The 16260-nt window shown below is 41.3% G+C and overlaps 1 protein-coding gene across 2 annotated transcripts in view; it reads left to right on the forward strand.

Annotated features, from left to right (window-relative positions):
• Positions 1–5856: 5856 nt before the first annotated feature.
• Positions 5857–16260, forward strand: part of Mtmr1 (myotubularin related protein 1) — an 89944-nt gene continuing 79540 nt past the window's right edge. For both annotated transcript variants that reach the window (XM_059250256.1, XM_059250257.1), the window contains exons 1-2: positions 5857–6153; positions 11104–11209. In XM_059250256.1, coding sequence (XP_059106239.1) covers positions 5999–6153; positions 11104–11209 — 261 coding nt within the window. In that variant the 5' untranslated portion in view covers positions 5857–5998. The remainder of the gene's footprint in view (positions 6154–11103; positions 11210–16260) is intronic.

Genomic DNA, 16260 nt, shown 5'->3' on the forward strand with positions numbered 1-16260 from the left:
TTGTAAATGATTCATTTTTCTTCCATGTTTCCTCAATTCTGTTCCACACATTCATGGCTGCCATGCAGCATAGAATTAGGGTTTGATTATCATATAAACATTGTCTTTGTATATCAGCGTAATTACCTTCTACAAGAAGTTGATCCTGGGAAATTTCCATACCTCTAGTCCTGCGTCTCTGTTCTATAGTTTTAGCCCCCTCTTTCCACCAGGTTCTCCACTGTAACTGTGGCCTAGCCTCTAAGACTGCTGTAACCCAATCTTTCCAGTCAGTCCTGAGGAATAATTCTATTATGAGTTAACCATGAGTTTAACATCTGCTTTTAAATGGAGAATGCATTCCATATGATACTATAGCTTCTTTGAATCTCCTCAAATCTAACATTTCCACTGGAGTCCACTTAGCTCATACACACCCTTGACCATTTGGCAGTTCCTGTAAGGTTAGCAGGTAGATTAAAGTTTCCTGTCTGGTAACCCGAGGTTGTTTCTCTGTAACCATATAATTCAATGCTGAAATAGATTCAACTTTAAATTCTTCTGTCTGGGTCTGAATTTCTCTATGATTCATTTTAACAGGTTTTTCTAAAGCATTTATCTTGGCACTCAAATTGACCGAACTTTTTAATGCTAAAATAAAAATGATAAAACAAATAATATTCATAATTGATATTACATACATCCCACCAACATTAATTGTCCTCTCATTTAATTGTTCCATTTTCAGAGTGCCTAATATGTTATCAAACAGAGACCAAATTTCTTCCATTGTAAAAATGTTTCCCATTTTTTAATATGGGGAAAAAAATCTCTTTTAAGTAATTTATCCCTTTAAGATATCTTAGTTGACTCACCAACTCTGTCGACTGCATAGAACATTAGAAGTCTGAGTGAATTTCAAAGCAGCTACCTGGTGTTTTAGCAGTCCGAAATGAGAATCCATGGAGAGTCCACAACCCACTAGGAGAGAAAAAGCCAAATAGACTCCACCCCAAGTGGGATGGAGATCTGGCTGCACATAGCTTGGGCCTGAGCTGGGGGCCTGTAAGGCCACAAGCAGCTTTTTTTAGGGAATTCTTGCCACAAATGTTGGAATATTGCTGTGACAGACCTGACCATGTTTTTGGGAGGATTGTGGAAGAACTTTGGAACTTTGGGCTAGAAAAGTCATTGATTGTTGAAACCTCAGTGGGATGTTCTGTGGGAACTTAGAAGATAAGAATATTAAAATATTGAGAGAAGTACAGAGGATGGAGCCCTAGCTTGCAAAGTTTCAGAGGGGAGTTTAAAGACTCTGTCAGAGCCATTTGCTATTTTGAATTAAGATCTTGTAGTTCTGGTTAGCTGCGGATGATGAATCAGCTGTGATTAACAAGATACCAGAACTATTAAAGCAAAATTTTGCTTTCCTAGGATACTTGATGCTGGTCGGCTGGAGCTAAGAAATTAGTGGTGATTAAGAAGAGACCAGCATCACTGAGGTGAAATCTTCTGGGAAGTGTTTTCTGAGATCACAGAGAAGCTGTGTTCCAGGAGCAGCCAAAGTTGTACTTTGTATTGTCAGCTGGAATTGGTAATGTGTAAGAGTCACTCAAGTGGTTCTGGTTTAAAGGCATGAAGGAGTCATGGAGAGTCATGAGGCTTGGCTCTATGAGAGGCCAGGAAGGTCAATTAGTTAAGGTGCAGCCTCGGTGTCAGTTGAAGTCCCAGGATTGAAGGGACCATGCAAAGAAATTGAGATGTGGCATCATAAAGAGAGCCTTGGAGAGGCTATTGGTAAAAGTGCAGCCCAGTTGCAGCAAGGAACCCCAGCATTTTGATGATGCCAGTACCATGGGATGACCACCAAGAAGAGTAGTAGCAGTGGAGTAGAGCAAGCTGGAGCTTAGAAGATAAACTGTGTGTGCTGCAGAGATCAGAGCTGGAAAAATGACCCAAACCCTCTGGAGGAGACCAGAAGATTGTGGCCGGATCCCAGATATTGGACAGTTGGAATTTTGTTTTGCTTTTATTTGATTGTGACTGGGCCCTGACTCTTCCATCTTGTAGTAAGAACACATTTTACTGGAGCCCACAGTTGAGCAACTTTGAATTTTAAAAGACTTTGGGTGTTTAAAAAGGTTGACTATTTTTTAAGTAACTGAAATTTTAGTGTGTTTAAATTTGTTAAGACTGTGGGACTTTTAAAGTTATTTAAGATCTTGGGGATGAATAAGAAAGGAAGGGTTGTGGCTTAATAGTGATGTGTTGGCATGTCAAGTTGACAAACGGTCAGTTGTACAGGGTGGTTTTGTGTCAACTTGACACAAGCTAGAGTAATTGGAGGAAGGAGACTCAGCTGAGGAAATGCCTCTTTGAGATCCATCTGTAAGGCATTTTCTCATCAAGTGATCAATGCGGGAGGGCCCAGCCCATGGTGGGTGGTGACATCCCTGTGCTGGTGATACTGGGTTCTATAAAAAGGTGGGATGAGGAAGCCATGGAAAGCAAGCCAGTAAACAGCACCTCTCCATGGCCTATGCAACAGTCAGATTCTACCTCCAAGATCCTGCCCTGCTTGAGTTCCTATCCTGACTTCATTCAGTGAAGAACAACAACGCTGAAGTGTAAGCCAAATAAACCTTTTCCTCCCCAACTTGTCTTTTGGTCATGGTGTTTCATCTCAGTAATAGAAACCCTAACTAAGACAGGGAGGAAAGAGCTTTATTTGTCTCACACTTCTAGGTACATTCCTCATGGAGGGAAATCAATGTAAGAACCTTAAAAGCAGGCCTAATTGCTATTTTTTTTTTTTTTTGGTTTTTCGAGACAGGGTTTCTCTGTGTAGCTTTGTGCCTTTCCTGGAACTTGCTTTGTAGACCAGGCTGGCCTCGAACTCACAGAGCTCCACCTGCCTCTGCCTCCCGAGTGCTGGGATTAAAGGAGTGCGCCACCACCGCCTGTCTCTAATTGCTATTTTATGCAGAATTACCTGCACCCACACATAAGAAGAATCTTAAATGGTTCTTTTAATAAAAAAAAATCCTCAGCCAAATATTGGGGTGTATACTGAATGATCAGAGAATTGGAACAAGCCACAGCCAACCTCACCTTGCCAACTCCTCAACTGATCTTGTTTCCTCAGACTGAAAGCCTCTGAGTCTTTACCCAAAAGTGTCTCCTCTGAACTGCTGAACTGATAAACTGCTGCTAAAAATCCTAAAAGCTTAAAACCTTCTAATTCCTGGTCCTCACTCCTTATATTCCTTTCTGCTTCCTGCTATCATTTCCTGGGATTAAAGGTGCATGTCTTTCCCAAGCAAGACATGAGATCTCAACTCCTGGGATTAAAGAGGTGTGCCACCACTGCCTGGCTCTGTTCCTAGTGTGGTCTTGAACTCACAGAGATCCAGATGGATCTCTGCCTTCAGAATGCTAGGATTAAAGGTGTGTTCCACTACTGTCTGGCCTCTTGCTGTGGGATATTCTGTATGGCAAATGTGTTGCTGATTAGTCAATAAATAAAACACTGATTGGCCATTGGCTAGGCAGGAAGTGTAGGCGGGACAAGGAGGAGAATAAAGCTGGGAAGTGGAAGGCTGAGTCAGAGAGACACTGCCAGCCGCTGCGATGAGAAACAACATGTGAAGATGCCGGTAAGCCACGAACCATGTGGCAAGGTATAGATTAATGGAAATGGATTAATTTAAGCTATAAGAAAAGTTAGCAAGAAGCCTGCCACGGCCATACAGTTTGTAACCAATATAAGTCTCTGTGTTTACTTGGTTGGGTTTGAGCGGCTGTGGGACTGCCAGGTGATAGAGATTTGTCCTGACTGTGGGCCAGGCAGGAAAACTTTAGCTACAGCCTCTGTGTCTAATTTAGTGGCTGTTCTGTTCTCTGACCCCAGAAAAGTTTTATTAGGCTACACAACATTTTGGGGGACACAATATATCACCACACCCATGGAACTCACTCCAAGTCAATGAAATACAACAGAATCCATGAAGGAATGCTGTTTGGTAGTTTGCTCATAGGTTCATGCTTAGCTAGCATTTTTATATAGCTCAGGCCCACCTACTTAGGGAATGGTGCTGCCCACAGTGGGCTGGGGTCTCCTACATCAATTTATGACAGTCCCCTACAGACATGCCCCCAGGCCAATCTGACTGGGGAAACCCCTCAAATTAGACTCCGTTCTCAGGATACTCCAGGCTGTGTGAAGTTGACAGTTAAATCTAACTAGGACACCCCTAACAGGGCTTTTGGTTTTCTTGGTGTATGCATATGGGAATATAAGATTAAGTTCCGTGGGATGGTCTGTACATGTGATGTTCTTCATGATGACACTAATTTGTTGCAGAATATTTGTCAAACTATGCAAAGATGCATTTGTTTAACTATGTAAAGATGTGTTGCATTTGTTTAACTATGTAAAGATGTGTTGCATTTGTTTAACTATGTAAAGATGTGTTGCTGTCTTATCTTGCCTGTCTAAGGCACCCGATTGGTCTAATAAAAAGCTGAACAGCTAATAGCAAGGGAGGAGGTATAGGTGGGACTTCCGGGAAGGGAGAGTAAATAGGAGGAGGAATTTAGGCTGGGGGAGGGGGAAGAAGAAAGAAAAAAGAGACACCAGGAAGACATCAGAGGCCAGCCAGCCAGACTCAGAGGAAGCAGAAAAGTAGGACATACAAGAAAGAAAAAAAAAAGGTAAAAAGCCCTGAGACAAAATTACATGAATTAAAAACAGGTTAAATTAAGTTAAAAGAGCTAGTGGGGCAAGCCTAAGCCAAGGCTGAGCGTCCATAATAAGTCTCTGTGTCTTTATTTGAGAGCTGGTTGACAGCTCAAAGAAAATTCCAAGGACATTAATCTATTCTGATCAGGGCCTTGCCTTCAGGACCAAATTAGCACCCAAAGTCCCCATCATCATATACCAGAAAGTTAGGACTCCATCATGGAAATTTGAAGATAATGTTACCATTTAATCCCTAATAATGAGTTAAGCATTTTGGCTGGGTTGTAGCCGAGTACTCTCTTTATATGTTCTTAGTCAGATCTAGGTCAGAGGTCTCCTGTCCATGTCTAATGCAACCACAGGCAAATGGCTCTTAATCCTGTACCCACGTGCAACAAAATCAAGCAGAAACAATAGAGAATAAGTTCTGGACATTGGAACCAAAGCAAAATGAACAGGGTAAAAAGTCTATCCTAGAAAGTGAATGTCCTAATTTATCAGATACTGGCTTGATTTTCATAGCGATGATTTGCATAACAGAAGTTAAATGTTAAACTTAACATAAACCAAGGGCAGAAGTTCTGAGGGCGTCTTTGGAGCATGTGGTTGTCCTACAGATGGCTGGGAGGTGGATTTGTGGAGTTGGAGTGGGGGAAAGTAGGATAGAGAGAAGAACCGAATGGAAATTGCTAAAACCCCATGGAATTGTTTATGCTTTAAGATGTCAAGACTAGAGGCACTTAAGGGCCCCGGGATGTCACCACCCAGACACTTCTGGGATTCAAAATTGAAAGAAAAAAAAAGTTTGTTTTTCAAATGTAGAGCTTCTTCAATCATTTAAAACAAAAACAAAAACCCGTATGTCTACAGTGTACCAGATTTGTCTGTAAAATAAAGCACGTCATACATAGGCACTTTGCAGTTTCTAAACCTCAGAGGTTGTAGTGTTCCCGTTGCTCAAGCAGGGTTAGAGGGGTTTCTGGGCTACCTAACCTCATTTTCCTTGGCCAGGCAGGTGGGCAGATAGCTGTTGCTGAACTGTGTTGCCCCAGGCGCCACGCACCGCCCTCCCCGAATCGACCCCGCCCCTCCCGCCCCCTCCTCCGCGCGCGGCCTTGTGGGTAACGTGGGGCCGCCAGGTGACAGCTAATGGCGGCCACCGCCTAATGCGAGTGGCCAAGCGGCTGAGCAGGGCGGCAGGGGGCGCGTCACGGAGCCTGGCCTGCCGCCGCTGCACTTCCGACTGCGGCTCACCAGAGGCGCCTGGCTTGACGAGTCATGGACAGGCCGGTGGCAGCGGCGGCCGCGGCGGCGGCGAGCTTCGAGGGCGCTGGGGGCCCGGGGCCAGGGCCGGCAGCTGGCTGGAGACCATCTCGGCTTGCGGGGGGCGCTTCGGCCGGCTCCCGGCAGCCCAGCATGGAGACCCTAGACAGGTAAGTAGGGCCCTGGACCCCACAGCCTCTTGGTGCCCAGCTCAAGGCCCAGTGTCCCCTCGCGGTTCCCGGCTCCGGGTCCAGGGCCAAAGCGGGGGTGGGCGGCTCCTCCACAGTCACTTCTAGCCTTCCCTGTCCAAGCTGTGCCCTAGGACCTGCTGGGGATTGGGCACCTGTTCCCTTCCACTCTGTGAGCTGACAGCTCCCTGAGGCCTTGGAGCTGTCAAACCGGTGCCAATACAGTAGTTCCTTGAGAACCCCTTTTCTGTTTGTGGCCCCGGCCAAGAATACTCTCAGAGGAAATTTCGCTTGGCTTCTTGTTTTTAACATCACCTTCTTGCCTAAATCGTGTGATTTTAAGATCCAGTTTCGCTGCTGCTGCTTGGGGTGGAGACTGGGAGGTGAGACACCCCTCCCTCCCTCCCATAGGCCACAGATCTGTCACTGATGGTAAAGATACACAGATCTGAAAAACTGAGATGGACCTCTTCTGTAATGCTTATGAGACAAGAATACAGTTTTGTACTTTACACTTTGAAGGACACAGTTCTTTTTTTCTTGGGTACATCAGTCTCCTATTTGTGAGGTAGATTTAAAATAAGTCAGTTAAAGCATACCTGCCATGTTCAACTAGGAAAGGCCACCACCCAGTCGAGTAATAACAAGAGATGGCTGGAACATCCAGTTTCCCCACTTAGATCTGCACTTGGGCAACAATTGTGAAGTGGTTTAGTGCGTTTGAGCTGTTTACACCTGCCTGTCTTAGTCATTCCAGTGTGCTGAACTTTTGGGAGTTTCCAAAGACGGGTACAGGAGCAACAAGCAGCACTATCTCATTTTTCTAGTTCCGTGTTAATTACAGTATATTTTAATACATTAATCACTGAACAATAGGTTTCACTAAAACTAACCACAGTTAAGACATCCCTTAGAACCACGAGGACTTCACTCATCCAAAAGTATTCATCAACACATGAGTTCTTGACCATTCAGAAAATAACAAATATAACTTTACTTTTGCTTGAAGACTGATAATTGAAATTGTATGTGGTAAGTGCTAGGCTATTGGTAAACATAGAAGTATATTCAGGTGGCAGCATAGGTCTGAATCATTTGAAGTAGCTGGAATATGTCACCCCAATATGTCTCATTCAGTGTTTATTAGAAACTACAAGTGATCAGGTCCCACCCCCAATAATTTTGAATTGAAAGATTTAGGGCAGGTCCAGGAATTTGTATTTTTAAAAAACTCTATACTTCAGCCTCAATAGTGACCCATTATGCTTTGGCTATGGGGACATGTGGTACTTGATTTAATTTGAGGATATAAGATGTTAATGACGTGGGCAGTATGGAAGGAGGCCAGGCATTTGAATTGAGGAAATAATGGAAGTTACCTAATACATGGAGTAGGGAGAGCACTTTGGCCGTGAGAGCACAATGTGTACCTTTTGAGGAACTGATAAGAGAGATGGCCTGTTATCTGTGAGAACAGGCAGACTACTTTCCTAAGAAGTTGTGTTATCATCCCTTCTCAGGATGTGTATGGTTCTCTTAACCTGCATCAGAATCATCCCAGGTGAAAATACAGATTCTTGGAGACCACACTAAATCTAGTCTGGCTTGCAAACCTAAACCAGAAGGTCTTAGCCACCTATCTGGGGCTTCAATTCATAAGGCAGGAAGAGGACACAGAAGATGGATGCAGTTCAGGGAAGAGGAACCGGCATGGTAATAAGGCCGGGAGGATTTTCAAGGTACTTAGCACTTAACAGAGAAGCAGGTGAGTCTTACGCTGTGCGGACTCTAGGTGTCTCTGAGAGGTGGGCATTGTGCCCACAAGTGTCAAGGCTGCTGAAACCAAGCTTGTGAAGCAGATTTCAAAGAAAGCAGTTTAAGACATACCTGCCATGTCCAACTGGGAAAGGCCACTTGAGCATGGAGGGCAGTTGCACAAGATAACAAGCAGGGAGAAAAGAGAGCTCAGTCCTGACATCTCAACAAGCACCCATGCATGCTTTTCTTTGAGGAGTGACTCCCCCTAAAGGGAAGTTGGGCTCTGTGAGCTTGTCTTACATGTGGTCCTTGAACCTTGAGGCCTGTGTAGTCTTCAGAGTATTTCACTTCTCTTTGAGAAGAAGCTGTGGTCCTGTGAGAGGATGTGGCTTCCTAAAGGTCACAGATCTAGCTGGTGACAGAAATAGGACTTGAACCCAGACCTCCTGTTGGCGGGCCCATTATACCACTCTGTGTAACTGCTCTGACACAGGCCACTTCCTGTTGCTGATGGCAAAAACACATCAACACCAATAAACCCACCCGTTTCTCAAAAAAGCACAATCAACTTTAAGCCACAAGGGAGATATTTGGTTCACAAAACCAATCAAGAGAGGAAGAGATAGGAGTGGGCATAATTGGAGCCAAGGACTGCCTTTGAAACAGTGTTGTTAGAACTCTGTATCTCTTGTGTTTGTGTCTTTAAAAAAAATCTCATTTGTTTTATCTCTGTGTGTTCTTCAAAGTGGTGGGAGTAGGCCTCTAGAAGTCCTGTGGCAGATCCACAGCAAGGACCCAAAAAGAATCCTGGGGCTACCTGGGCAACTCATTTATTAGTGGGGACAGGAAGAGGTGAGTCAACCCCAGGAAGCAGTGAATTGTAAAGGGGAGTGTCCTTATTACAAGAAAGTGGAGCAGGATCTACTCAGCAGTTGATTTCCTCTAGTTGATTTTTATATATTTGCTGTCAGGGATGGGTACTAATGGTAAAAGGGGTAAAAAAGGAAGCTTGGTGTGGTGGTTAATACCAATAAATACAGCACTGAAGAGGCAGGATTGCTGCATATACAAGGCCAAGTTGGTAAATATAGAGAGTTCCAGTCTAGCCTGCACTGCAGAAAAAGACTGTTTCAAAAAAGAAAAGTAGTAGTCAATAAAGGGGACACTGACATTTAACCCCAGTGCAGGAGGATCTCTGTGAGTTCAAGGCCAGCCTGGTCTACAGAGCGAGCTCCAGGAAAGCCAGTACTACATAACTACATAGAGAGACCCGATTTCAAAACAAGCACACACACACACACACACACACACACACACACACACACACACACACACAGCACGTGCAGAAAAAGAGAGAGTATATAATATTTCTCCCCTTTTCCTTATGTCCCCTAGAAATTGTGATTGAGTTTTGACTTCTACTAGGATCATGAAATCCTAGTGTATCATAGGAATTTCTACCTATTCAGCAAAAAAACCGGGCCACCTTAATCAGAGACTACAATAAATAGATGTTCTGTCTTTCAAACACACAGGTGTGGATGTGTAATGTAAATTGCTGGTTTTTTTTCCCTGATGAAAGTTTACTTCCTAGTAAAGGTCCTAAGTGTCATTGGTTTTTTTTGTTTGGTTGGTTGGTTGTTTTTTTTTTTCTTGTTTTGACAGATCTGGAAAGGAGTATAGTTCCTGAGGGCAAATTTTAAATCTCTCACTGCCTAGTCTGCCTATTAGTCTATTAAGTCAGTTGAGCACAGGCCAAACATTCACCAGTCATGTGACCATGGACAAACCTAGAAGCTCAGTTTTATTTTCTGTAAAATGGGTCACTGGGAGGCTGGGTAAGGCTGCCTTTTAGACCACCAAAGGGTACTATTTTCTTTGCACTGTTGTGTTTTCATATAGAGGCAGTATTTACAACATCTGTGGGACCATCTTTAGCTCAGGATATCAGTCCCTATCAGCTGTGCTGGTCCTGGAGTGATGGCTACATTCCTGGATATGGTGTTGCCTCAGCACATTCATTTCCTTATCTAGTCAAGTTGGCTGGTGTCTGTTCTGCCTTTTTGTCATAGCTGGTTATGAAGCTCTGACATAACAACTGGAAGAAGCTTTTGTAAGTTAAAGCATTTACAGAAATGTAATGTAGCATCATTGCTTATACAAAATACCTTTTCTAGTTTGTTCTATATTAATTTATCATCAGCCTTACCCCCACTAAAAGTATACTATTTTCTAGATTTTAAACAGCCAACTTGAATTTGGGTGAATTTTGTTTGAAAATCATATGTTTGAAGGTAAATATTTCATTTTGGAATTAATTTTCTATATGCATTATGTTAATTTTCTGTATATACTATATCTACCATATAATTTTGATAAAATAGAATTCTGTGATATGTTAGAGAGTTACCCACTTAACTAAATAAGTATAATCATTTAAAAATTATTTATTGTATGTGTATAGATGTTTTGTCTGCATGTGTGTCTGTGCACCATGAACATGCCTGGTGCCCACAAAGGCCAGAAGAGGACATTGGATCCTTTGGGACTGGAGTTACAGAAAGTTGTGAGCTGTCATGTGGGCAATGGGAATATGAAACTGGGTCCTCTATAAAGATGGCAGTGCTCTTAACCAAAGAACTTATCTCTCCAGCCCCAACACCTACAATCTTAAAACTTTTTGGAAAAGGTTGATTGGTTCACCTAAAACTAACCTAGAACCTGTTTTATTTTCTGTTTTCTCTATATTGATTCTTATATTAAGTAGAAAAGCAACCAAATAGTTTAAGACATTGTGGTGAATATCTATAATCACAGTACTTGGGAGGTAGAGGATGGAGGATGGAGAGTTCAAGGCTATCCTCAGCTATATAGTGAGTTAAAGCCAGCCTGGGCTGTACATGAGACACTGTTTTAAAAAAATAGTATCTGAGCCGGGTAGTGGTGGCACACACCTTTAATCCCAGCACTCAGGAGGCAGAGGCAGGTGGATCTCTGTGAGTTTGAGGCCAGCCTGGACTACAGAGCGAGATCCAGGAAAGGCGCAAAGCTACACAGAGAAACCCTGTCTCCAAAAACCAAAAAAAAACTGTATTTATTTATTCTTACCCAGGACACTTTGTTTCACATTAGGAGCCCAGGTTTAAAGATTTTTAATCACACTATTTCTTTTAGTCCTACAGGGTCACATGTTGAATGGTGTAAACAGCTTATAGCTGCTACAATTTCTAGTCAGATTTCAGGTTCAGTGACATCAGAAAATGTGTCCAGAGATTACAAGGTAAGTAACATTGAGTGTTTAATTCATTATTGGTATAATAATGTACCCAAGAAGCTTTGTAGTTTTAGTTTACATGAGCCTTTGATTGCTTGATGTTAAATTACCCTTTGGGAGTGGCAAGGACAAAGGTACTCTAGTGTTCAATCTGAAATATAGAAGGAAAATATTACCTATGTCTCTTGTTTGTGGTTATAGTTTTATAATTGACACGAAAAATTGTCCTAAGGTTTTGAATAATTAAAAAAATCAAGCTCTGTTTTATCATGTGTAGTGGGCATAATAGAGCATGCTTGTGACATGCCAACAGTTGCAAGAGAGTTTGAAGCTAGCCTATTCTCTACAGACAAAATTCAAGGCCAGGGTGGTTACAGAGTGAGACTCCCATCAATCAGCAGGCAAACAAAAAGAAACATATCTGCTTACTTTGTTATTATTTTGTGTAGAAATCACATCTTGATGGACATTCCTTTACTTCACAAACATGTTTTTGTATTTAAGTATTGCATTTGAGTATTCATTAATATATGGATACTATCATTCTAAACCACTTACAGCACAAAATGGGACAGCCTCATTTTTCATGCCTTACTGGTGTGAGAAGCCTTTATTTATTTTAAAAGTTGGATTCCCTGCATAGTCTAAGATTAAGAGTGAGAGGTTTCTTGGTGGCACAGACTAGTTCCTAGCACTGTCTTGGAGCTTAATACATACTCAGTAAATAGTTATTGAACGAAAGAACAAGCAAAAATCTCAGGTATTCCATCTTTGTTCAACCTACAAACTAATGTTTTGATTCCAATAAGCTGTTAACAGATACACTAAGTGAAACTGTTGATATTTTCTTTGTGTTTGCTTGAATTTTGTTTTGGTTTGATTTGGTTGTTTTTGCCTGATAGGATTGAGTGAATGTTTCACAAGCATACATGGAATACATTCAGTTATCAGTGAGCAGCTCTCAGAAGCTAGCAAATCTCACAAATAGTTCAAGAGCTTCAGCCAACATCCTACTTCTTTATAACTGCTCCTTGTTGAGGACTTTTTAACATCCTCTCCTTGTTAGATCAGAACACAAGTTCAGAAACAGACTCCAGCACCTGTGGTTGAGATTTGCTCTTATGCTGTCCACTTCACCAAGCCAGCAGTTGCCATTGATTATGCTTACCAAAGGTTGTAGACTAGTAGAAATGGGATAACCTGCCACTCGAAGACTGGTAGTATATCTCTTAATAGTGTCTCCAGATTCTGATTTTCATGCATGGTGACAAGGGAGTATCTGAGGCTGTTGGTCTTCAAAACATAATCAGGAAGCCACTCTGTGTACGGTTGGGAGATGCTGGTAGCCTGTTGCCCCCACTTTACCTGAAAGTGTCCATTGAAGGACCCCTGTCAGCAGAGGATAGTGCTCATACTTTGGGGTGATTTTCTTTATTGCCTATTAAAAGTTAACTGTAAAATTTTCATTATGGCTTAATGGTGTCATGTGGGTTCTGCACAAGAGTAAATGCAGCTAGTTATGGTGGCACACTTCAGTAATCTCAGCATTTGGGGGGCTGAGGCAGGATGATCAACTCTAGTTCAAGGCTGACCTGAGCTACATACTGAGTTTACTGCTAACCTGGGATACTGTCTCAAAATACTAAAACAAATAACAAATATGATTGAATGTTGACTAGCTTTCTAATGTATATGTTCACTGGATCTTTTACATGAAATAACTAAAGTTTTATCAATTTCAATCAATTTACAAATTTTGTGTAGCAGAATCAGCTCATGCTAAAATGATTTAATAGTTGCTTTTCATAAAAAATAAGGTTTTCATACATTTTGAAAATTGAAGTTTAAGTTCTTACATCAGATCATAGTCAAAGCTTTTGATGGATTATTGTAAAATAGCATGTTTTATAACTAAATCTACAAAGTTGACGTTAAGTTTGTAATTTGTGAGTTATATCTTCTTCAAAGAATTATATTTTAAATAATAAAAGCATAAAATATTCCTAAACTACACAAACTCTTGTACATACTACTGATAAAACTCAGAGTAACCATTTGGGGTTTTGGAAACTCTCTGGCATAGGAGTCATGGCATAGAGTTTGACCTAAAGGTTCAAATACAATTTCAGGAGGATTGAAGTTGCAGCCATTAATAGATAAAATTTGACATTATTTATTGTGTAAATATCTTACTGAAAACACATACAGATTTGGTGCTGACTCCTCTCTCCTCCCTCCTCCCTCCTCCTCTTAGCCCTTCTCTTCTTTCAAGTGCCCTCCCCTTCTCTATTTCTTTCCTCTCAAATATACTCCTCTTTCCTTCCCTCCTTCCTTCCTATCACTTCCCCTTCCTCCCCCTTCTCTTTCTACTCCCCTCCTCTCTTCTCCCCTCTATCCTGTCTTCTTTCTGTTCTCCCCTTCCCTCATCTCTCTTCTCTTTCAGTCCTTTCCTCCCCTCTTCCTTTTCCTTCGTTCCCTTTCCTCCTGTCCTGTCTCCACTCCCTCTCTTCCCCTCCCTCCTTTCTTTCTCTTCCCTCTCTTTCCCATACTCGCCTTTCCTCTTCTCTCCCTCCCCTTTCTCTTCTGTTTCTCTCCCTCCTTCTTTCTCTCCTCTCCTCACCTCCCTTCCCTTTCCATCCATTTCTCAGTGTACCTCCCTCCCTTCTTCTCTTCTCACCTGTTTACCCTTTTCTCCCATGGGTCTCCATTTGCCTCCCTTTTCTTCTCTCATCCCTGTTTTCTGTTTTCTTTTCTTCCTCCTGCTTCTTCATCCTTTCTTTTCCTTTCTCCTCCCTCTTCAATCCTTTCCTAGTCTATTCTCCCCACTCTACCCCTCCCATTCTTCTCTACCCTCCTTTCTGTGTTTAGTTCCTTCTGCATCTCTCCTTTCCCATTTGTTCTTCCCTTCTCCACTGCCTGTCCTGTCCTTGAATCTTATCTCCACATTTCCCTCTCCTTTCCCCTCTGCTCTTTTCCTTTCTCTTCTCCTCCCCTCTTTAGTCCTCCTTTCCTCCTTTCCTATCCCTCATCCCCTCCCCTTTCTCATGCTCTCCTCTCTCTCTCCCTCCCAATTTTATTCCTTCTTCTCCTCTCTACACAAAGTCCACATCTTCGTGGCTCTTCCCTCTAGTGTATTGGGAGTACAGATGTGCTGTACTATACCTAGTCTCCTACAGTTCTTATGCACATGGAAAGACCAGTGTTACAAGTGTTATGTAGTTACAGCAAGCTCAATTTGTAGAGGTAGAATTGTGAAATGAGAGGTATTTGGCAGACATTGTCACCTGAAAAGGTAGACAGATACTACTAGTTAATAAATGCTTACATTAATACCAAGCCATCCTAAAAAATTAACCTGATAATTAACATTATTCGAAGAAATGTAATAAAATGTTTTCTTTTTTTATCCTCCCTTTGCCAACTTGATTGCTTTCATTTAACCAGGCCAACATACAGAAAAAAATCTTGAGGGTGGGTTTGTGAATATGATCAAAATACATAGTATGAAATTCTCAAAGAATTAATAAAGACATTATTTCAAATTTTCTCCTTGAATTTGTAAAAAAAAAATAATACTATGATCTGAATGTAATTTTCATAGAGTAGATGTCATAATACTTTTAGAAATTATACTGAAATATTTCCAGGGACTCAAATATTCTATTGAGTAGAAATGACTCAACCAATCATAACTTCCATTATTTGGAAAGTACAACTTGTGCAGGAAGAGGGAGTTTTATGGAGTAGTACAAACAGTACTGGCTAGCTCTGTGACCTTGTGTAATCTCTCAGTGTGCAAACTTGTATAGTCTTTGGGGTTTCCTTAACTGTAATGCTGAAAGATTCATGATCAGATTTTAAGTATCTAAATGCCTTTATTTCTAGAATGTTTTTCAATTATGTTTTGTTCAAAAGGACTTGATTCCAGTCTGCTTCTACCAGTTAGTGTACTATGTGACCATCTTGCTTCTTCTGGCTCTAGCATTATCATTATCACTTCTCTGTTCCTCTGCTGTCTTTTTACTCCCCTTACCCTGTGCACACAGTAATCCCTAGATTTCATCTTTAAATAGTGTAAACTATAAAAAAAGGAGAAAATTGGGAGGGCAGTACATAAATTTTCTCCACTTTCTTAGTTTAGACTATTTGGCAAAGAAATCTAGGTATTGTTGAACCAGGAGTGTGCTATAATTAGTCTCTGGATCTTCAAAAGAAATTTCCAGAAGGACTTTGGAGGGAACTGGGAAACAGTATATGGGGAGCACCTTATTATGCTTGAATTAGGTCTTGGTTCATGTTTCCTGAGTTGGGTGCTAGTCTATGAAAATGGAAGCTTGAGCATGCCCTTTCAGGATCCACTATCATAATCTATGGCTGAAAACCTGGCTACATGACTTACTTATTAATCATAGTTTGCAGACTCAGATGCCTACATGGGACAGTTAACAAGGAAGGCAAGTATAAGAGAGAGATGTGGAGAATTGAAGGTATAATATGTCCCTATAGAAGCATTTTTACAAAGCCCCATTATTATCTGTCTGAACAATAGCTGTCTAGTTTTAAATCACTATAGTAGATGAGAAACGATCATTCTATGAAAAGGAATTATGTTTTTAAAATGTTGAAACTTGCTTTTCTGCTTCTGCAAAGGTAGAGCAAATGAATTTTTCTTTTTCACACTGAATATAACTAAAATATCTGGAAATGGTCTATAAAATAACACAAGAACAACCTGAAGTACAGTAAAGTAATGAAGAAAAACTGGCCAGAATTCTCAATACCCCCAAATTGACAAGCTACAGAACAGGAGAGAGTATATTTGGAAACCTCAAACTGATAAACAATAATATCTAGAATACATAAAGAATACTCAAAACTTAACAGTGAAAATGAACAAAAGGTATGAGGCCTTTCACTAAAGAAGCTCATGAAAAGTTCATCAACAAATGTGTAATAGAGGTAAGGGGTGGACTTGCAAATTAAAACCATGCAGAGATATCACCACATGCCTGTCAGGATGATTAGAATATTGGTCAACAATAAAAAAACAAATAGTG

Source organism: Peromyscus eremicus, chromosome X, assembly GCF_949786415.1.
Source record: "Peromyscus eremicus chromosome X, PerEre_H2_v1, whole genome shotgun sequence".
Taxonomy (NCBI): domain Eukaryota; kingdom Metazoa; phylum Chordata; class Mammalia; order Rodentia; family Cricetidae; genus Peromyscus; species Peromyscus eremicus.